We start from the raw sequence: 24,337 nt of genomic DNA on the forward strand, positions 1-24,337 counted from the left end.
AATTTTTCAGTTACCATTTAGTGACTTTGACTCCACTCCCCAGCCGCCCACACCCATACCCCTAGTTGTTTGTGGTTTTCACTTTTCATGTTTCATTTTTGGTTTACCTGCAGGTGTAAGAATACCACTTTGTCTCCCTTCCCCCTTCCTCCCACTCCCTCCCAATATGGTTTAGGGTATGTCCTAAATCATTTGTTTTCTTTACCAATTTGAAGTAACACCATTTTTAATGTTTGTGTAATTTGTATTTGAAAATAGTGCTACATAATTAGGAACTTTCAGAAGTATTTCATGACTGAAATATAAATTAAATGTCACCTGTCATAAGTTTATATTTTGAGACATGAAGAATTTATCATTTTTTGTGTGTCCAGAAGAAGTTGACATCAGATGTCATCTGTGATTACTCTCTGAACCTTATTTATTTGTTTAGAGGTAATGTTCTCTTTGTAACTCTGGCTGTCCTGGAAGTCACTATATATACCAGGCTGGCCTCAAACTCACAAGTGTTGAGATTAAAGGTGTGTGCTATTATGACTAGCCTGAACCTAATTTTTTGAGACACGATCTCTTTTTTTTTTTTAAGATTTATTTATTTATTATGTATACAGAAGAGGGCGCCAGATCTCATTACAGATGGTTGTGAGCCACCATGTGGTTGCTGGGAATTGAACTCATGACCTCTGGAAGAGCAGTCGGTGGTCTTAACCTCTGAGCCATCTCTCCAGCCCTGAGACACGATCTCTTATTGAATCTGGAGCTCATCAATTTGACAAAGCTGTCTGGCCAGTAAGCTCAGAGATCTGCTTTTCTCTATACCCTTTACCTCTAAGGCTGGGGTTCCAGATGCTCATCCCTGTTCTTGTTTTTATGTGGATGCTGGGGATCTGAACTTGGGTCCTCATACTCATGCAGCAGGTACTTTACTGACTGAAACACCTCCCTAGTTCCTAATTTGTAATCCTTTGAATATAGGCATAAGCCAGGTGTGGTGGTGCATGATTATAGTCCCAACACATTGAAACTGAGGCAAGAGGATTGCAACAGATTTAAGACCAGCCTGGGATATATAGTGTAACCTTGTCTCAAAAGACAAAAGCTGCCAAAACAAACAGAAATTCACATAAAAAACTGTAGAGATATATATACCAAAATCTAATATACACTAGTATACAGTAATTATCATTTGATCAGTTAAAAGTAAAAACCTTTTAATTTCATTTGGTTCTTCCGTCCCAACACAGAAAGACATGCCACTGTTTAAGGAAATGTTGAGGCTGGGTGTGGTGGTGTACACTTGTAATCCCAGTACTCAGGAAGCAGGTGCAGGTTGATCTCTGAGTTTGAGGCTAGGCAGGGCTCCATAATGAGACCCTGCCCCCCAAAAGGAGACACTGAGTTGAATTATACACATTTTATTTTTGATAATATTTGGGTGGATTTTTTTTCTGGGGGGGTAGTGGTGTGGGTTTTTTTTTTTTTTTTTTTTTTTTTTTTGCCTCTGTAGAAACCAGGTAAACATATAGAGGGTGGCAGATTCCCTAGAACTGGAGTTACAGATGGTCATGAGTCTCCCCATGTGGGTGCTGAGAATGGAACTTGGGTCCTCTGGAAGAGCAGCCAGTGCTCTTAACTGCTAAGCTGTCTTTCCAGCCCCCCCTCCCCTTTTGAGAGAGAGATGTCTTGGTATACAGTTCTGGGTATCCTGGAATTAACTCTGTAGTCCAGTCTGAGCTACTCAGACTCAAAGTGATCTTGCTTCCTCAGCCTCCCAAGTGCTTGGATAGGCATAAACTACTAGGTCTAGGTGTTTTGTTTTTAACATTTATTTATTTCTCATGTGTTCGTGTGTGTGTGTGTGTGTGTGTGTGTGTGTGTGTGTGTGTGTGTGTGTGTGTAGATGTCCATATGCCGTGGCACACAAGTGGAGGTCAGAGAACAGCTTGGGGGAATTGGTTCTACCATGTGGATTCTGGAAATTGAACTCTGGTTGTCACTTGGTGGCAAGCATCTTTACCTAATCTTATCAGCCTTTCCCTGGTATTTTGAGATAGGATCTTACTATAATACATAGACCTGGTTGGCCTCAAACTTGTTACAATTGGCCTGCCTAAGCCTCCTAAGTTGTTGATTACAGATGCACACTATAATGTAGTACAAAAATAACAACCATTTTAAAATATATCTCATTTCAATATTTTATTGTGCATATATATATACACATATATTCATACATGAACACACACATATATATAGTGTGAATGTAAAAATATAGGGCATGCTGGGCAGTGGTAGTGCATGCTTTTAATCCAAGCACTCAGGAGGCAGAGGCAGGTGGATCTCTGTGATTTCAAGGCCAACCTAAGTCTACAGAGTGAGTTCTAGGATAGCCAAGGTTACACAGAGAAACCCTGTCTCAAAAAGCATGTGTGTGTGTGTGTGTGTGTGTATGTACTGTTTTTTGAATTTTTTTTTTAAATTTTGGTATTAGGATTTGAACCCAGGGCCTGGCACATGCTAAGTAAGTGCTCTACCACCAAGCTGTACCATACCTGTTTTTTTTAAGTACTATTTTCAAAGCATCTCTTTCCATTATTGTTGCTTTTTGTTTGTTTTGAATCAGGGTCTCTTTGTATAGCCCATGCTAGACTAGAATTTTTGATCTTCCTGCCTCGAAAGTGCTGAAATTGCAGATGTGTGCCACCATGATGGGTTTCTTCTTATTACTAAGTAGACTGTGGTAAGGTGGCTAGGACACAGTACAAAGGTATTTGTATAGAAGTAGATAGAGCGGGCGGTGGTGGTGCACACCTTTAATCCCAGCACTCGGGAGACAGAGGTAGGCAGATCTCTGTGAGTTCAAGGCCAGCCTGGGCTACAGAGTGAGATCCAGGAAAGGCGCAAAGCTACACAGAGAAACCCTGTCTCGGAAAAAGACTATAGTTCTGGGGCTGGAGATATGGCTCAATGGTTAAGAGCACTGACTACTCTTCCAGAGGACCAGGGTTCAATTCCTAGCACCCACATGGCAGCCCACAACAGTTTGTAACTCCAAGATCTGACACTCTCACATAGACATTCATGCAGACAAAACATCAATGCACATAAAATAAAAATAAATTTAAAGAAGTAGATAGAGGATAATTACAAAGCAGTCAGTTGTTGAGGTTACCAGCATGGACTGAGAAGCTTAAATTGCTAGGGTTCAAATCTTCACCCTGCAATATACAGTAACCTTTGACCATACACTTTGCCATGCCACAATTTGTTTATCTGTGCAAGAAAGTGATAAAACTTTCATCATGACCTTGTTTAGATGAAGTTAGTTAATAATAGGAAGTGATTACTATGGTCCCTGGCTATAGTAGTCATTGTGTTAGCTGCTGAAGATATTGTTCATAGAAAAGATTATATGAAAAAATACACTTAGAATGCTTATGAGACAGTAATAAAGTAAGTTTCCTTTTTGTTTTAAAGATAGGGTCTTATGTATCCAAGGTTGACTTTGAACTTCTGATCATCCTGCCTTCAACTCCCAAGTGTTGAATTGTAGGCATGTATTGCGCCATCATGCCAGGTTTAAAATGATGCTGGGAACTGAACCCAGGACTTTCTACAAATTTAGCTACATCCCCAGCTTTCAGAGTAAGAAATTTCATTGACTACATTATACAGAATACTCTTGAAGAAACAAGGACTGGGAAATCATTCACATGTTAGCCTAGAAATTTGCATTACATATAATAGTCCAGTATAGAGCTTGAAGCACACTGGTAAAAATGGAGAGTAGAAAAATGGGCTTGCTGTTTCAGTAATATTTGTTGACTTCAGCCTTAGCTGGAACTAGGCAAAAAAAAAAAAAAACTAGTTTTTTTTTTTTTTTCAGAAAACTAGAAAAAAACAGAAATTTTTTATAGAGCCAAAGTAAGCCATTAGCAAATATGAAAAAATTCCACAATACTACTCCATTAAAATTAGTTACTAGGAGAGAAGGGAGAAGTAATCCTGCCTTGTTTAAAGATAAAACAATAATAGTAGCACTTCCTTTGACATATGACAGGAATTCAGAGGTAGAAGTAGCTACAAAGATTGAAAAAATTAGTGAGCAGTGGTGGCGCATGCCTTTAATCCTAGCACTCAGGAGGCAGAGGCAGGCGGATCTTTGAGTCCGAAACCTGCTCTACAGGGCAAGTTCCAGGACAGGACTACACAAAGAAACCCTGTCTCAAAAAACAAGACAAAGCAAAAAAATTGAAAAGTGGAAAGTATTAACTATATAGGGGGTGAACATTAGTGTTTCTTTTGCTGTGAAGAGAGACCATGACCACGGCAACTCTTATAAATGAAAACATTTAATTGAGGTGGCTCCATTACAGTTTCAGAGGTTCAGTCCATTTTCATCATGGTGGAGAGCATGGTAATATGCAGGCAGATGTGCTGGAGGAGTAGCTGAGAGTCCTATATCTTGCAGGGAACAGGAAGTTGACTGAGACACTGGGCGGTATCCTAAGCATAGTAAACCTCAAAGCGCACTCCTACATGACACACTTCCTCTAAGGCCATACCCACTGCAACAAAGACAAACCTCCTGATAGTACCAATCCCTGTGAGATTATGGGGGCCAATTCCATTCAAACCACCACAGCCAGCACACAATTAAAAGGAAAACATGAGATGTGAAGGTGCACTGTGTGCCATCTTTATGCTGAATGCCACTGGCCATTTTGAGTTGGGTGATGGTTTTTGGTATTTAAAAAAATTCTTTTTTTCAAGACAGGGTTTCTCTGTGTAGCTTTGTGCCTTTCCTGGAACTCACTTGGTAGCCCAGGCTGGCCTCGAACTCACAGAGATCTGCCTGCCTCTGCCTCCCGAGTGCTGGGATTAAAGGCGTGCACCACCACCGCCCAGCGCTAAAAAAAAATTATTTTTATTATTGTGATTGTGTATGTATGTATGTGGATGTGTCATGATGTGGAGGAGGTCAGAAGATAATTTTGTGGAGTTGATTGTCTCCTTGTGCTTTTAGGTTGTGAGACTTGTGCAACGAGCACTTTTTACTTTGTGAGCTATTTTTGCTGGGTCTGTTTTGGCCCTTCAGTCTTTTATTTTATTTTATTTTATTTTATTTTTTGAGACAGGTCTCACCATGTGGCCTTGGCTGGCCTGGGACTTGCTATGTAGACCATGCTGGCCTCAAACTTATATAGAGATCTGTCTTCTTGTCTCCTGAGTGCTGAGATTACAAGTGTGTGGTACCATGCACTGCTTTTCTTAAGTCTTTAAATTGTCTTTTCTATATATGCTAAAGGTTACTATATACTATTAATCTGAAAACAATAATAGCTTTTGTGTATGTTATATATATATGTGTGTGTGTGTGTGTGTATATATATATATATATATATATATGCACATATGTGCACATTTGTGTGCATGCATGTGCTGAGGCAAGGGACCAGTGTCTTCCTCAACCACTCAAGGTCTTATGATTCTTCTGTCTGCCTCCTCAATGCTGAAATTACAGACAAGCTGTGCCAAGTTTTTCGTGTGTATGTGTGTGTGTGTGTGTGTGTGTGTGTGTGTGTGTGTGTGTGTAGGCCAGAGGACTGAGTTTTTTTTTTTTATTCTTTGGGGGGGGGTTGAGACAGGGTTTTTCTGTATAGCCCTGGCTGTCCTAGAACTCACTCTATAGACCAGCTGGCCTTGAACTCACAGAGATCCTCCTGCCTCTGTTCCACCCCACTCCCCACCCCTAGAGTGCTGGATTTAGTGTGAGCCACCACCGCTTGGCGACTGAGATGTTCTGTTGTTCTATCATCTGCCACCTTATTCCTTTGAGATGGGGTTTCTCACTCAATCTGAAGTTAAACCTGGTAGCCAATAAGCCGCAGTGATTCTCCTGTCTCCACTCTCCACAGCTCTGGGATTACTGGTATGTGTCCATGCCCAGCTTTTTTACATGGCTGCTGGGTTCCTAGCTCAGGTCCTCATGTTTTCAGCAAGGCCTTTACCCACTGAGCCATCTCCTCAGCCTTTTAGTACAACTTAAATTTATTTATATATTCATCTAGTCTTCAAGTTTTTGAGACAAGGCCTTGCTCTATAGACCAGACTAACCTGGACCTTGCTTTGTAGACCAAGCTGTCTGAACTTGTAGCAATCCTGCTTCTGCCTTCTGAGTGCTGGGGTTACAGATCTGTATCACTACATCTGACAAGAACAGCTTAGAAATGTTTTTTTAAGATTTATTTATTATGTCTACAGTGTTCTGTCTGCATGTATGTCTACAGGCCAGAAGATGGCGCCAGATCTCATTACAGATGGTTGGGAGCCACCATGTCTCGCTGGGAATTGAACTCAGGACCTCTGGAAGAGCAGCCAGTGCTCTTAACCGCTGAGCCATCTCCCCAGCCCAGAAATGTTTTTAATTAGTTTTATGTATTTAATGTTTCTCTGTGAGGGCATAGAACATGTGTGGAGGTCAGAGGACAACTCTCTCACGACTCAGTCCTTTCCTTCCATGTGGGACCCGAGTATTGAACTTGTGTAGAGAGGCTTGTGATTAAGCCCTTCTCCATGCTGAGTCATCTCATTGGCCCTCAAATAACTTTTAATTCAATCTCCTTTAACATTTTGAAATAGGCAAAATTGTGCCTTTTCTCCAAATTGGGACAATAAAAAAATCAGAAGTAGGTAAAAAATTTACCAATCATATCTGATAAGGGACTTATATCTATTTATATAAAGTATAAAAGTAACAAGTAACTAGATTACAAAGTGGACAAAACATGAATAAACTTTTTTTCCAAAGAAGGCATACAAATGCCTAATAAACATCTTCAATCTTCAGAGAAATGCAAACACAAATTAGTTACTATCATAGCACTCTTGATGGGCACAGTTAAAAAGACAGATAATAAACTTGGCAAGGATATGGAGGCATTAGAAACCTTGTGCACGGCTGGCTGGTGAATTCAAATGTTACAGTGGGCTTGGGGAAACAGTTCAGCAGTTCCTCAAAAAGTTAAGTGGCCATTGGATCTAGCAGCTTTTCTAGTTATATACTCTGCAGAGATGTAAATGCATTTCCACAAAAACATGCATTAGTTTTCATCGCAGAATTGGTCATAATACCCAAAAATTGAAAATAATTCAAATACCTATCAATTAGCAAATGGATAAATAAAATGTGGTTTGTATCTGCAGTGAAGTAGTATTCAGTCATGAGGAGTGAAGTACTAATAGGTGCTGCAGCATGGGATACATGTTAAATGAAAGAAGTCAGGAAGGGCCACAGACTTGGATCCCATCTGTAGAAAATGTCCAGAATAGACCAAAATATATAGAGAAAGTATATAAGAAAAGTAGGTTAGTTACCTAGGCCTGGGGTTGGTGGGGAAGATGAAAGGCTGATAGCTAAAAAGTACAAGGGATTTTTGTTATTGCTGCTAATTTGTTTGCTTTTGGTCTTTAAGAAAGCATTTCTTCCCCAGCAGTGGTGGCGCACGCCTTTAATACCAGCACTTGGGAGGTAGAGGCAGGCGGATCTCTCTGAGTTCCAGGCCAGCATGGTCTACAAAATAAATTCCAGGAAAGGCGCAAAGCTACCCAGGAAAACCCTGTGTCAAAAAAAAAAAGGAAAAGAAAAAAAAGAAAAGACAAAGAAAAATGATAAAGCATCTCTTGTAGACTAAGATGGCCTTGAATTCCTGTCCTTCTAACTTCACTTTCCTAATACTGGGATTATACATATATGCTACTGCACTGGGCTCAGGTTTCTTAAAGTGACAAAAGTCTCTCTTGCCTACCTGCTACAGATTTAAAAAAAAAATAACACTACAGCATTCTTTCAAGACACTTTGAATTTGTGCTCATGTTTTCCTAAGTGTTGTTCCCATTGGTACTCAGTCTCTACTCAGTTGGAATCTCTGGGAGGAGTTAGAGGAGTTGGCAGAAAGCAAGGGGCTTCTCAAGGTCAGCTTCTGGAGGGCTGAGTCAGGGTCAGAGTGGGAGTACCGTAATGGGAGTCAGAGTCAGAGGGAGGAGTACAGTAATGGGAGAGTAAGACATCTCATTCAGGTCAAGCAGAGTCTAGTCCAGCATTAAGAGAACTTGGTACTCTTGAAGAGTACCCAGGTTTGGTCCCCAGCACCCACATGGAGGCTCACAACCATCTGTAACTCCAGTGCCAAGGGTTCTGTCCTCTGCTGACCTCCCTGAGGACCAGGCATATGTAGGTTGCACATATATGCACAGATGTGCACCTTTTTGGTTCATTTCAGCTCATTTCCCAAGTCTTCAGTTATCTTTTCTAGTTTGCTTACCAATCTCACAGCAAACTCAGTATGGATGTCTTCCTCCTTTAGTTTACCACAAGAATCTTTATCTCATTGTCATATTGGTTTTCTTTTTAAAATTTTTTTTATGTATATGTGTGTTTTACTGCATGCATATCTGTGCACCACATGCCTGCTTGGTGCCTTTGGAGGACAGAAGTTGTCAGATCCTCTGGAACTGGAGTTCCAGTTGGCTGTGAGCTACCATGTGCATGCTGGGAACCAAACCTGGATCCTCTGCAAAAGCAGCAAGTACTCTACTTAGAGTTTCATGTAATTTTCACCATCTTTTTGTTTGTTTGTTTGTTTGTTTGTTTGTTTTGAGACAGGGTTTCTCCGTGTAGCTTTGGAACCTATCCTGGATCTCGCTCTGTAGACCAGACTGGCCTCAAACTCACAGAGATCCGCCTGGCTCGGCCTCCCGAGTGCTGGGATTAAAGGTGTGCGCCACCGCCGCCCCGGCAAGTACTCTTAATCACTGAGTCATGTCTCCAGCCCCATATTTGTCTTCTTTTGAGAGTACTTTTCCTCAGCTCAAGTGCTTCAGGTTCTGGCAGTCTGATATATGCTCATCCCACTTGTCAGTGGGACTCTGCCTGCTCAGCTCACTCCACTGTTCATTCCATGTCGCCTTCAGTAGTCAGCAACACACAAGCCACCCTTCCATATTTGCCTCTTCTGCAGTGGGCTTACTTCTTTGAGCTTACTTCTTTCCTGAAGTTCCATCTTTATCATTTAGGACATGGTTTTCAGTACCTTCAAACTTCTCTCACTCTCAGCCGCTTTCTCTGCTTTCTCAGAGCTTCTGCTCCTGAGCACTGTGCAACTCTTCCTCTTCAACCAGTTGTATCCTGTGCCTCAAGGAAACTACCTCAGCCTGTCTGTTCATGGGTCCACATTTCTCCCTCTACTTCCTCTGGAGGCACTTGTGTATCCTGCATCATTGCCTTGCTGCCATGGAATCTGGATCTAGTGCTACATGTCAGCCATAGTACCCACCTTGTTTTGTTCCTTATACCTCTTTTTTGGTTTTTCAACACAGGGTTTCTCTGTTTAGTTCTTGCTGTCCTGGAACCCAGAGATCTTGGAACTCAGAGATCCTCCTACCTCAGTCCCTCTCCCTGCCAAGTGCTGGGATTAAAGGTGTGCGTAACCACCACTTAGCCTTTTTATGACTCTTTAAGCTGAGCATCGTGACACATACCTTTAATCCCAGCACTCAGTGGCAGAGGCAGGCAGATCTCTGTGAGGTCAAAGTCAGCTTGGTGTATATATACATAGTGATTCTCAGGACAGCTAGGCCTCATAGTGAGATGCTGAGTGAATAAAAACAAAACAAATAAGTAGTATGTAAATTGTAACTTGTGTGTACTTTCTGTACCAGAGATTGAATCCTTGGTCTTAGGCATCCTACCTTTGAGCTGTTTCTAGCCCCTAAATTGCAACTTTAAAATATATATATATTTAATATATATAATATATATATAGTTTTTTAATAGTACACAAGGCATTAGGTATCATCCTTAAAATTTTGTTATTTATTTATCTATTTATCTATCTATCTATCTATCTATCTATCTATCTATCTATCTATCTATCTATTTATCGAGGCCAAGTCTCACCATGTAAGTTATGTAAACCAGGCTTGTCTTGAACCCACAGCCGCTGTCTCCAGAGTGCTGGTATTAAAGGCAAGTACCATACCCACCATCCTTGTGTAACTTTTAACAAACTTTGAAGTAACATTTGTCTGTGTTCAGAAAAGTACACAAATTATGAATGTTTGGATTTAATAAATTATTAGGAGGATAATATCTGTTATTCCATTAATATCAAGAAATATTACCAAGCACTCTAAAAAGCCCAACCAGTACCTCATTTCTAGTACCATTCACCATTCACCTTGCTTCTTCTTCTTTTCTTTTCTTTTTTTTTTTTTTTTTTGTTTTCTGAGTCAGGGTTTCTCTGTATAGCTTTGCGCCTTTCCTGGAACTCACCCTGCAGCCCAGGCTGGCCTCGAACTCACAGAGATCCGCCTGCCTCTGCCTCCCGAGTGCTGGGATTAAAGGCGTGCGCCACCACCGCCCGGCCACCTTGCTTCGTTTTATAGATAGATTGTTTCTTTCAGTAAGTATTCTGCAATGCCTTCCTCTTAAGCCATGCTGCTGTATTTGCAGTAGTTCATTCTTCTTGCTCAATGGTCTGAACATATTGCAATTGATCATTCTTCTGTTGGATTGATTTTATTTTAGAGCTGTTCCAAGTAGTGCTGCTTTAAACATTTTTGGCCTTTCAGTGAACCCATGTACACACTTGGGTGAAATCCTAGGAGTGGAATTAAGTGGGTTAGAAGCTATCCATATTGCCAAAGAATTGCAGTGCCAATTTCTTCTCCAGAAAGCAGTGTCACTGGCCTATAATTCTAGCATTTGGGACATGGTGTCTGGAGGACCAGGAGTTCAAAGTCATTTTTTTTTTGGAGATACAGTCAATTTGAGGACAGCTTGGACTACTTGTGACCCTGTCTTTAAAAGATGCAAAGAGCCTCCAAAAGCACAGTAATTGATTTATATCAACCCTACATTATAAAAGATAAGTATTAGTTGCCTTAATATCTTCATTCCCTTCTTCACTTATCCTTCAATTATTATTATTTTTTTGGGTGGGGGGAGGAAAGGGTTTATTTGGCTTACATTTCTACATTGTAGTCCATCAATGGAGGAAGTAAAGACAGGAACTCAACAGCAGGATCCTGGAGGAAGAAACCGATGCAGAGGCCATGGAGGGTGCTGCTTACTGGCTTGCTCCTCATGGCTTGCTCAGCCTGCTTTCTTATAGAACCCAGGACCACCAGCCCAGGGATGGCACCACCCACAATGAGCTAGGCCCTCCCCCATCAAACACCAATTAAGAAAATGCTCTACAGGCTTGTTTGCAGCCTGATATTATGGAGGTGATTTCTCAATTGAGGTTCCCTCCTTTCCAATGACTCTAGCTTCTATCAAGTTAACATAAAAACAGCTAGCACACATAAAATCAAAATTTGCCCGTTCACAGACCATCAAGTTCCAACACTGAGGTCTGAGAAACATTCTGAAGACCACATTCAGGTTACATTCACACCTCAGGTAACTCGTCTTCTGAGAAACCTCACTTAGCTCCACTGTCTTCACCCCTAAAAGTACACCATATCATAAATCGTGCTCAGATGGGCAGAAGTTTTTGTAAGTGCTTGGAAGGTGTCTTGGGAATATTTCTACAGTTTCATAAGTTCAGTTCACTATCATGATGACAGGGAGCGTGGCAGCATGCAGACAGATGTGGTGCTAGAGTAGTATCTGAGAGTCCTACTTCTTGCAAGCAACAAGCCCTTCAGTTGTTTTTAGCTCTTCAACTGGATATGCTACAGTTTGAAGTATTTTATTTTAATTATGTGTGTAGATGTGTATATCGGTATGTGCATGTGAGGGCACTGTTCCTATAGGCTGGAGGTGATGGATCCCTCTGAAGCTAGAGTTAATAGGCAGGTGTGAGCTGCTAGGAACCAAACTCAGGTCCTTCAGAAGAGAAGTATACACCTTCAACCACTGAGCCATCTCTCATCCCTGGTATGTTACATTTGGAAATAATAGGTGGCTCAATGGGTTAAGGCAGTTGCCACCAAGGCTGAAAACCTAAGTCCAATCCCTGGGACCCACAAGGTAGAAGGAGAGAACCAACTCCTACAAATTGTCCTCTGATAACTTGACATATGTATTGTGGCATGCTTACACACACACACACACACACACACACACACACACACACACACACACACACACACAAAATAAATAAGTGTATTAAAAGACTTTTAAAAACCAGATTCCTGCTCTATCATTAATTGTTGTTGGTTTTATCTTTGCTCAGGCTCAAAATTTTCCTACCTGAGTTTTCTAAGTATCTGGCTCCCATTAATTTTACTTTGTTTTGAGCCAGAGTTTCACTTTGTAGCTCAGACTGGCCTGGAACTCTATACGGTTCAGGCTGGTCTTGAATTTGCTTCAGTCTTCCTGCTTTAACCTTTTATTTATTTTAACTTTTTCTTAATTGGAAACATTTTATATACAGTATATTTTGACCATGTTTTTTCCTTCCCTCAGTTCCTTCCAGATCTGCTATAACATTTTAAGTACTGGTATTGTAGGTATAAACCATCAGGCTAAGCAACCATAACTTGAAAAAAAAAGTATTGTTGGTTTTTGTTGTTATTTGTTTTCTTTTTTGGTACTGGTGCTTGATCCCAGGGCCATGTATGTGTTAGGTAATCAATCATCCTTCCACTGAGCTACAACCCTAATTCCACTAATTTTTCAAAGTATCTTTTCTCGGCTGGGCGGTGGTGGCGCACGCCTTTAATCCCAGCACTTGGGAGGCAGAGGCAGGCGGATCTCTGTGAGTTCGAGGCCAGCCTGGGCTACCAAGTGAGTTCCAGGAAAAGGCGCAAAGCTACACAGAGAAACCCTGTCTCGAAAAACAAAACAAAACAAAAAACGAAAAACAAAACAAAACAAAAAACAAAGTATCTTTTCTCTTCTTGTGGTAAGAGAACTATATTAGATACCTTGTACCTCAATTGTATTTAGAAAGAAAGAAACCCTCTTTTCAACCAGAAGGGAAATGTAGAGTTTACAGTTGTGATGTATCATGCAACCAAATAATATTAACAAATAGGATACAGAGAAGACTAGTAAATAGGTTAGCCAGGTGTGGTGGTACTCACCTGTAATCTCAGAATTTAGGAGGCCCAGGCAGAAGGATAGCAAGTTCTAGGCCAACCTGAGCTATGTATAACAAGACCATGTCTTGAAAAAAAATATTACAAAAGAGAATAAGGTAAAAATAATGATTCAAGGGAGAAGAAAACCAGAATAAATGCATTTTTGGTCTGTGCCTTCCATATTAGTGATAGGGAGAAGCATTTAACATACCAGTCTCAATTTCTAGGGTATAATTTTGAGAGAAGTTTATTACTTACTCACCCAATATTCTAGTATGCATTTTCTTTGCAGGTAGTGTCTTTCCTGTATAGATGTGGAATTTGGGCCAGGCTACTTTTGTCGTCTGGCCATGCCAACTTATAGCACCTTGATGACCTCTGTATTCAATCAGAGTGGGAAAGAGATGGAGGCTAAAAATCTGGTTGCTGAAATGACAGTCATCGCCTCATCTACCTTCTGAGAATAAAAATCTGGTTGCTGAAGTAACACAGCCTCGACTAACATGGGAGTCTCACTTAGCTGTCAGGGGCTGGGAAATGTAGTGTGCTACTACTGGGTGCTGGCACTTGTCCCTCAGTGCCTACTCCACTGGTACTTTGGGAATTAGTTTTTGGTGGATAGCCACCCAGCTAGTTAGCTGCGCTGTCATCTCTTAAGATAACAGCAGGATAGTTAATGTTCATCAGCTTGGGACAGTTTACTGTTTAAAAGATAGTAATTATTTTTAAATGGTGAATTTTTATAGGGAAATAAATTTAAATTTATTACTAACTGGCACTTTTTGCCTCCTTTGGTAGCATATAGTTACGCTTTGTTTTAGCTTTATCTTTTGGAAGTACTCTGGATGAGACCCAGGGGCTCTTGAAGCAAAGCAATGCTACCTCAGAGATATACCCCATCTCTGTTTTAACTCTAATAATCTTGTGTTTAACAGTTTAGATCATGTCTCAGTGAAGCTTAAAAGCTACCTTATTTTCATCGAATTCACAAGCCACTAAGTAAAAAGCTGTCAAGCTGTGGCATGCCATTGGTTATAGATGTTGATTACTTTTAATTTAACTCCATCTTTTATCCCCTTCCCTGTAGTTTGAAATTGGTACAATGGAAGAACCTGGAATTTGTGGGTTAGAAGTGAAAGCTGACATGTTGTGCAACTCTCAAGCAAATGATATTCTTCAACATCAAGAATCCAGTTGTGGTGGCACAACTAAGAAGCATTCACTGGAGGGGGATGAAGGCAGTGACTTTATAACGAAGAATAGGAATTTGGTGAGTTCAGCATTCCATGCACAGGAGTCAAGAGAAGAAATTCCTGGGCAAGAAGCTCGAACAGGTCCTCCTGATGGCCAGCAAGATTCAGAGTGCAGCAGGAACAAAGAGAAAACCTTAGGTAATAACGCTCTGTTCAGTAGTTGATGTTGTTTTCATATATTGCTCATTTTATTCACATTGTGTGCAACACAGGTGACCATGAACATGGCCAGGTTGGACATGCTTAGCTAAAACACATGTTGTGGGCCAGTGAAATGGCTCAGTCAGTAAAGGTACTTGCCAATAAGCCTGAGGGCCTGAGTCTGATCCCTGGGACCCACATTGTCTTTTTACCTCCACACATGACTGTGGCATGCACGTGTGAGCACATGTGCACACGTGCACACATGTGCATGCACACACATACACAGCCCTACATCAGTTTAAACACCTGTTGCCTCAGGTTAGTCAGCTTGTCAGCTGCAGTTATGTACAGGAGGTGGAAAGAACAATAGGAAGCTTAGTTATTTATCTCTATATAAACAAGAATTCTCAAAATAATTTGAGGACAGAGTGGCAATTGACTTGCCTTATTTGCTTCTTTACTAGGCTGATCAAAAAGTATGTGAGCCGGGCGGTGGTGGCGCACGCCTTTAATCCCAGCACTTGGGAGGCAGAGGCAGGCAGATTTCTGTGAGTTCGAGGCCAGCCTGGTCTACAAAATGAGTTCCAGGAAAGGCGCAAAGCTACACAGAGAAACCCTATCTCGGGGGAAAAAAAAAAAAGTATGTGAAAATTCTGTATTTATTTCGTCAGTTTAAGACTGGACATAAAATTTTATAGACAGTATGTTAACTGTACTGCCAAAAGTGAGTTAATCCACTTTCAAAGATATTTATTTTCTTTCTTCTATATAGCTTGTGTTTCAGACCAAGAATATGATATGCTTAATTTTTTTATTTTTGTTTTTTTGAGACAAGGTCTCATATAGTTACGGTGACTTCAAAGTTTTTCTTTTTTCTTATTTTTCCTCCCAAGACAGGGTTTCCTCTATGTAGCCCTGGCCATCCTGGAACTCACTCTGTAGACCAGGCTGGCCTTGAACCAGGCAGGTGAGAATCCATCTGCTTCTGCCTCCCAAGCACTGGGATTAAAGGTGCACACCATCACCACCCAGCCAACTTCAAACTTCTTATGTAACTAAGGCTACCCTTTAACTCTTGATCCTCTTGACTTAGCTCTCAAGTGCATCAAGGCATGCATACCTGGCCAAACCATTAAATTGTATGTTGTATTATTTTCTCTCATGGCAAGGATTGAACCTGTGGCCTTATGCATGCTAGGCGAGGACTCTACCACTGTGCTAGATTACCACTTTGTGATATGCTGAATCTCATGAAGAAAATTGAAATCTTTGAGTCTCACTAGTTACCCCTCAGTTTTTTTGGTTGTGAGCCTAGCCTTTAACGACTGAGCCATCTCTCCAGCCCACCCCTCAGTTTTTTATTGTTTATTTATTTTTTGTATTTTATTTTTGAGACAAGCTATCACTATGTAGCCCTGGCTGGACTGGAACTTGCTATGTAGACCAGGTTGGCCTCAAACTTAAAGATAACCACCTGCCTCTGCCTCCCAAGTGTCGAGTGCTGCAATTATAAGTTTACCGCTGCAATTGGAAACCCCTCAATTTTTTATACTTTACATATATGATTGATAAGTGGTGGGTTTTTTTGTTTGTTTTTGTTTAGAGACAGGGTCTCACTATGCAGCCCTGACTGACCTGAAATTCCCTATGTAGACTATTCTGGCCTTGAATTCACCTAGGATTAAAGGTGTTTGCCACTACACCCAGCTCTATGGGTGTTGTATATATGTCTAGAGTTATCTTTCTTTTGGGAAGGGGTTTTCTTTTTTCTTCTATTTTGAGACAAGTTCTCATATGTAGCCCAGGCTGGCCTTGAACTCAATGTATAGCCAAAGATGACCCTGGCCTCTTTTAACCTTTTTGTCTTCACCTTCCAAGTGTTGGATTATGAGTGTGTACTATCATGGCTTGCTTGAGTTACCTTTTTATTAGCTTAAACTTCTGCTACTCTTTAAAATGTAAAAAGTTAAGGAATATGAAAAATAATTTTAATTCTTTGGAAATGATACATTTCCTAAATCAGTAGCCCTAATTACATTTATAAAAAGTCAAAAGCAACACATAATTTACTATATGAACAAGCATTTCTATTTCTAGGCATATATACCCAAGAAGATTGAAAATTATAAACACAGAAGTTTGTAGACAATGTTCATAGCAACATTATTCTTAATAGCCCAAAAGGAGAAAAAACACAAATATTCATCATGTAATGATGAGTAAACAAAGTATGATCTATCCATATGATAGACTGTCACTTAGCCATATAAAGGAAGGCAGCGTTGATTATAGTCTTCAAGAATGAATCTACCAGAGCATTTTGCAGTGTAAAAGAAGCCAAATATGAAAGGCTACACATTGTATGATTCTCTTTTGTATGAAATATCCAGAATTGTAAAATTTATGGAAAACAGAAAGTAGATTTGTGGTTGCCAGGGCTGGGAGTAGATGGAGGAATAAGAAGTGACTGCTATTGGGTATGGTTTGTTTTGGGGATTAATGAACACCCCCCAATTAGATAGCCATGATGGTTGTACAACCTTATAAATACACTAAATTGTCTACTTTTTTCCTTTTGTTATACTCTAGAAATAAATGGTGTGTTTTAAAAGTTAATTTTACATAGGTAAATGGTACATATCTATCATCCTAGCTACTCTGGAGGCTGAGGCAGGAGGATTGTTTGGGCCTAGGAGTTCAAGGTCAACCTGGGTAACATATCTCTAAAAACAACAAAAAAATAAGTTAAAAATAAATGAAAAAAAACTGAATTATAGTACGCAAATTCTGTTTCAAACACAAAAAAGTCCTAGCACTGCAAAAGAAAACAAAACAAAAAAACAAAAACTCTTTGAGTTTATGAATTCCCATAATGGGGGCAGGAGGAAGGAAGGAGGGGATCTGTGATTGGTATGTAAAATGAATAAAAAAGTTCTTAATGTTCTTTTTTGTTTGTTTGTTTCTCTTTTGTTTTTTCAAGACAGAGTTTCTCTGTGTAGCCCTGGCTGCCCCTGGAACTAGCTCTGTAGACAAGGCTAGCCTCAATCTCAGAGATCTGCCTGCCTCTGCCTCCGGAGTACTGAGATTAAAGTCATTTGCCACCACTGCCCGGCTTTCTTATAATATTCTTATTGATCTTAGGCTAAATGGGTCTTGGTTTTTACTAATAAAACTTTATGTGAGCCGGGCGGTGGTGGCACACGCCTTTAATCCCAGCACTAGGAGGCAGAGGCAGGCGGATCTCTGTGAGCCAGCCTGGGCTACAGAGTGAGTTCCAGGACAGGCTCCAAAGCTACACAGAGAAACTCTGTCTCGAAAAACAAAACAAAACAAAAAAAGTTACCCCCTTTTTTGGGAGGTGGAAAAAGGTGTCTTACTCTGTTGGCCTGAACTCTTGGGCTCCAGGGATCTTTCATACGCTCAAGCCATCACTGTGCTCACATTAAAACGTATTCAATTTTGAAGTCATTCTGCTCTTTTCTTTCAATAGTAATCTATATACCAGAGTCATTAAGGTGCATACATTTATGAGATAGCTCATGTGTAAAATGAAAATGGTGGCAGGTGGTGGTGGTGCACGCCTTTAATCCCAGCACTCAGGAGGTAGAGGCAGGCAGAGCTCTGAGTTTGAGGCCAGCCTGGTCTACAAAGAGAGTTCCAGGACAGCCAGGGCTGTTTGTTACACAGAGAAACCCTGACTCGGTGGGGAAAAAAAAAGGTGGGGAGTGGGGAGAGAAAGAAAGAAAAATGTTACCTTGGGGCTGGAGAAATGGCTTGCTGCTATTGTAGAGGATTCAGGTTTGATTCCCAGCACCCACATGATGACTTATAACCATCTGTAACTTCAGTTCCAGGGAAACAGACACCCTCTTCTGGCCTCTGTAGGCACTAGGCATGCATGTGATACACATATGTGCAGGCAAAACACTTACACACACAAAATAAAAGTAAATCTCAAAAAAAAAAAAAGAAATCCCAGCACAGCCGGGCGGTGGTGGCACATGCCTTTAATCCCAGCACTTGGGAAGCAGAGGCAGGCGGATATCTGTGAGTTCGAGGACAGCCTGAGCTACAGAGTGAGATCCAGGAAAGGCACAAAGCTACACAGAGAAACCCTGTCTCGAAAAACCAAAAAAGCAAACAACAACAAAAACTGAAAAAGAACAGGCACCAGTCACTTGTGGTGCATATCTATTATCCCAGCCTTCAGGAGGCAGAGGCAAGCAGATCTCTTGAGTTCAAGGCCAGCCTGGTCTACAGAGCAAGTTCCAGGACAGCCAGGCCTACACAGAGAAATCCTGTCTTGAAAAACAAACAAAAAGTAATAACTTTAAAACATTACCAATTTTAAACCAGGCATAATAGCATACACCTTTAATCTCAGCACTCAGGAGGCAGAAGCAGGTGAGTTTGAGGCCAATACTATTAAACCCCCTTCACAGGGAAGAGTTATCTTGATGTTCTTTTACTTTTGGTAACATTTGTTTACACAGGAATAAGAGTGTAAATCACAAGAAAGTAACTGAAACTGCACATAGGAAAGTTATGTGCATTTGACATAAGCAAAGCATATAGCAATTGAAACTTTGTCTGTATTTGTATTTATACTTGGTCAGACTGAAGCTTTCAAAATTTTTCTTTGCTGTTTTTAATTTGCCATTTGTCTTAACATAGACATCTAATGGTTAGACAAGGGAATGTTTACCTCTTCAATAAGAAATCTTGGTTAGCAGTGTTAGTGTAGAAATTTGGGATGGGGAAGAATGAGGAATAGAGGAGGGAGAGTCTGTTACTTCTGAATATAAAAAGTAGCTCCAGAATATAAAAAGTAGCTCCTCACCTTGATGAGAATCAAACACAGGACATGGTAACCAATTGTTTTCCCACTTATCTACATTCCTAAATAGTTTGTTTGATTTGGTTTTGGTTTTCTAATACAGGGTCTCACTCTGTGGCCCAGGATGATCTTGAACTTGAGAATCCTCTTGCATGCCACAGTTAGCAATTTGAGCCAACATGTCCAGCTCAAAATAGCTTTCAGAATTGAGCTGGCAAATATCATATTCCTATTTGTAGGTATAATTATTATTTTTTTTGAGAGTAGAACATGGAAAGTATTGGTAGAATTCACAGGTTAGATTTGATCTTATTATTCAGGATTTCTTTCTTGTTACTCATTAGGAAAAGAAGTTTTATTGCTGATGCAAGCGCTAAACACCCTTTCCACCCCAGAGGAGAAGCTGGCAGCTCTCTGTAAGAAATATGCTGATCTTGTGAGTATTAAATCACAACTATGAGGGCCATAAAAATATAACAGAATGTGTGTGTATGCTTGATAAGCTTTTTAAAATATAATTTTAATGTATCTTAAAATGTAAAATATTTTATGCAAAAATTGAAAGAGAATCTGATTTCTTGATGCCTTCTGTTGTTTCATGATTTTATTTTATTTATTTATTTTTTGGTTTTTAGAGACAAGTTCTTGTTATGTAGTGTTGGTAGGCCTGGAATTTGCTATGTAGACCAGATTGGTATTAAATAACTCATAGAGGTCAGCCTGCCTCTGCCTCTGCCTTCTCAACACTGGGATTAAAGGTATGTTCCAGCACCCCCAGCTGATTTTTTCTAGCACACAGAGAACACCATAGTGCTAAGCTGTAGTATAGACCTTTTCCTTTCCTTTGTATTTGAGGGTCTGGTTTTATTGTGCATGCCACTCTTCAGCTTCTGGGCTCTGTGATCCTTCTGCCTCAGTCTTTTGAGTAGTTGAAACTACAAGCATGTGCCATCATACCTGGCTGGTATAGATTTTCTAAAACTCAGTGTTACAGCTATCTCTGTGTGTGTGTGTGTGTGTGTGTGTGTGTAGGTGTGGGTGTGGGTGTGTTCACACACACAGTGTTCCTGCGTGAATGAAGCTCCTGGTTGCATTCCCAGCACTGCCTAAACTTTGTGTTGAGGTGCATGCCTTTAATTCCAGGACTTGAGAGGTAGAGACAGGAGGATTAGATTTTCAGTGTCATAGGGAGTTTGAGGCCAACCTGGGATACATAAGACCTTCTCTCAAAAAAGTTTTTTTGAAATAATATTTAGATTTCTTAATAGTCAGATATTTTCTCAACTTTGGAAGAAAGGATTTCTTTTTGTTTTGTTTTTGTTGTTGAGATAGAGTCTTACTTATGTAGCCTTGGTTGTTCTGGAACTTGTTATATGGACTAAGTATGGACTATATAGTCTAAGACTACTGGTCTTAGACTCCTCCTTTTGTAACCCAGATGTTGAGATAACAAGTGTTAAGGCACTCTCTCTCTCTTTCTTGTGTGAGATACAAATGTGGCAAAGGACAGTGGGTTTTTCCATCTTAATTGTCTTGAGACACAGGTCTTTTATTGAAGCTGGAACTAGTGATCCTCTTGACACACACATACGTCCCCCAAATAACACAAGTATATAACTATGCCTGGCTTTTTATGTGGGTACTGGGGATTTGAACTCATATACTTGCACAGAAACCACTCTTACTCCATTGATTACCTTTGGGATGAGTTTCTTACCATATCAAAAGCATTATTAAACATGTACAAGTTGAGCTCAGCAGTTCAGAATGCTTACTGCTCTGGCAGAGGACCTGGGTTGGATTCCTAGCATCCATGTAGTCCCTCACAACTGCCTGGAACTCCAGTCAGTTACAGGAGATCTGATGCCTCTTCTGACCCTGGTGGTTTCCTGCATGCATGTGGTGCACATACTTACACTCATGCATGCATACATACACACATAACTAAATATATATTAAGAATTTACACAAGTTGTCTGAATGTGATGGTGCACACTTGTAATTCCAGCACTTGGGAGGATGAGGCCAGAGGATTACTGTGAGTTTGAGGCCAACCTGGGCTATACTATGAGATTTTGTCTCCAAAAAACAAACATTAAAAACTGGGCCAGCAAGATGACTCAGTTGCTAAAGGTACTTAATGCCAAGCTGATAACCTGAGTTGGATCCCCAGGACTCACATGGTAGGAGAGAACTGACTCTCCTCAGCCATGTTGTGGCACATAAACATACAATAAGTAATTAAATACATAAATATTGTAGAAATTGGTCTTACTGAAATGAATATGTCCCTTCAATATATATCTTAAAGACTGGGGTCTATTAGTACAGGCTTATAATGCCTGCCAGCTATTCAAGAGGCTGGGGTAAGAGCATCACAAGTTCAAGGGCTATATGGGCAATTTAGTGAGACACTGCCTTAAAATAAAACAACAAAAGGGTGGAGATACTGCTCAGTGGTGATGTGCTTGCCTAGCATGTGGCAGCTCCAAGTTCAATCTATAGTACCAGGAAAAAAGGGATTCAAAGTACCTTGAAAGACATTACAAACCTGGGACATTTTCAACAGAGTAAGACTTAGTACCAAAAATATCTGAAGGGGGCTGGAAAGATGCCTTAGGGATTAAGAGCCCCTAGCTGCTTGTCCAAAAGACTCAAGGTTAGAGTCCCCAGCACCCATATAGCAGCTAACAACCTGCTATATATAATTCCAGTTCCAGGGAATCTGATGCCCTCTTCTAGCCTTTGTAGGTACTACATAAATATTGTGTACATACAGGCAAAATGCCCATACACATAACATTTTACAAAGTACATCTGAAAGAACAACTAGGACTAGGGACACATAGCTCAGTGGTAGAGCATTTGTCTTACATGTACAAGGTCTTGTATTCAGTCCCTAGCACAGTAAAATAATAATAAAATGAAAAAAATAAAAGAGTACCTACAAATATAAAAGAAAAAAAACTGTGGAAAGCTGGGCAGAAAATAAGAAAGAGGCATTTCATAAAAGTAGAAAACCAAGATACAGAGATAACTTAGCCTAATGGGACATAAAGACATGTAGAAGTATTAACTTCATGTAGTGGTCAGAGAGGAAGAACACAATGAAATGCCATTTCCCTCTCCCTCTCTTCTTTCCTCCTCTTCTTAAGAGAAAGTCTCACTATATAGCTCTGGCTCGCCTGGAATTCAGCAAAGATCTACCTGTGTTGCTACTGCCTCCTGAATGCTAGGATTAAAGAAATGTGCCATCGTGCCTGGTCCATCTAATGTCTCTTACATGAGAAAAATTAAGAAATATATTCTTCATATGACTTAAAGAGGATAGATTTGCATGGTCTCTGGTCTTTTTTCCTACTTGTTTAAGAAACTATTGTTAATTACATATGTATGTGTGTATGTTTGCATATTTGTGCACGGAAGCCAGAAGAGGGTTTCAGATCCCCTGGAGTTGGGATTATATTACAGGCAGGGTTTTTTTTTGTATTTTTTTCCTTTTATTTTATTTTACAATACCATTCAGTTCTACATATCAGCCACGGGTTCCCCTGTTCTCCCCCCCCAACCCCTCCCCTTCCCCCCAGCCCACTCCCCATTCCCACCTCCTCCAGGGCAAAGCCTCCCCCTGAGGACTGCTATCTATCTGGTAGACTGGTAGACTCAGTCCAGGCAGGTGCGGTCCCCTCCTCCCAGACTGAGCCAAGCGTCCCTGCATAAAGCCCAGGTTTCAAACAGCCAACTCATGCAATGAGCACAGGACTCGGTCCCACTGCCTAGTTGCCTCCCAAACAGATCAAGCCAATCAACTGTCTCACCTATTCAGAGGGCCTGATCCAGCTGGGGACTCCTCAGCCTTTGGTTCATAGTTCATGTGTTTCCATTCGTTTAGCTATTTTTTTTTCAATAATTGAGTAAAACTGAAATTTATTATAAGCCACAGTCGTCCTAGGACCTCCATGCTATATATATAGCCTCCATGGTTCTATGGGTTGTGGTCTGATTGTTCTTTATTTTATATCTAGAATCCACTTATGAGTGAGTACATACCATGACTGTCTTTCTGGGTTTGGGTTACCTCACTCAGGATGATTTTTTTTCTAGTTCTATCCATTTGCAAATTTCATGCTTTCATTGTTTTTCTCTGCTGAGTAGTACTCCATTGTGTATATGTACCACATTTTTTTCATCCATTCTTCCATTGATGGGCATCTAGGTTGTTTCCAGGTTCTGGCTATTACAAATAGTGCTGCTATTATAGGCAGTTTTGACTTTCCCTACATGGGTGTTGGCAACAGAACTCTGTCTTCTGCAAGAGTAGTATGCACTCTTAACCACTGAGCCACCACTCCAGCCCCTGCATGATCTTTTGTACAGTGCTATTGGATATACAGATTTGCCAGCCACTCTGGAAATGTTTAGTAATGTCATATGAATAGAACATCTAGAAGCCAGCACCCTAAAGAACTTCATTTATGCATATACTAGGAAAAAATATATATTATGTAGCCAGTGAGCTAAATCTACCCAAAGCTTTTTTTTTCTGAACTGTCCACAAGTAAGAGTGGGTTTTCAATGTATTTAAAGAATACATGATGACTGGTGTGGTGGTGCGTACTTTTAATCCCAGCACTCTGCAGGCAGGTGGATCTCTGAGTTTGAGGCCTGCCTGGGCTACATACATAGTGAGACCCTGCTCAAAAAAAGAATTCATGACAAGCTTTGGAAATGGGAAGTGGCCTGTCATTGGCATTCAGCAGTTATGATGACTGCCCACAGCCTGTACCTATTTGACCAGAACGGAGCATGTCTGCACTACGGTGAGTGGTACTGCAAGAAGCAATCAGGGGTCTCCAAGGAGGAGGAATACAAGCTGATGTGTGGGATGCCCTTCTCTGTTGACTCATTTGTCAGGAAGATGTTCCTGCTAGACATGAAGCATGCATGGCTTTCTGGCTGTCAAAACTAGCTCTTAGAATCTCTATTACTATGAAGTTGTCATGACTACTGC

General features: G+C 40.6%; 1 protein-coding gene and 1 pseudogene across 3 annotated transcripts in view; both read left to right on the forward strand.

The window, feature by feature from the left end:
* Window positions 1-24,337, forward strand: part of Txlng (taxilin gamma) — a 57,115-nt gene that overhangs the window by 11,574 nt on the left and 21,204 nt on the right. For all 3 annotated transcript variants that reach the window (XM_037199190.1, XM_028887782.2, XM_037199189.1), the window contains 2 exons: window positions 14,180-14,483; window positions 19,671-19,762. In XM_037199190.1, the coding sequence (XP_037055085.1) occupies window positions 14,180-14,483; window positions 19,671-19,762 (396 nt within the window). The remainder of the gene's footprint in view (window positions 1-14,179; window positions 14,484-19,670; window positions 19,763-24,337) is intronic.
* Window positions 23,511-24,337, forward strand: part of LOC114705704 — a 1,004-nt pseudogene continuing 177 nt past the window's right edge.

Source organism: Peromyscus leucopus, chromosome X (assembly GCF_004664715.2).
Source record: "Peromyscus leucopus breed LL Stock chromosome X, UCI_PerLeu_2.1, whole genome shotgun sequence".
NCBI classification, from domain to species: domain Eukaryota; kingdom Metazoa; phylum Chordata; class Mammalia; order Rodentia; family Cricetidae; genus Peromyscus; species Peromyscus leucopus.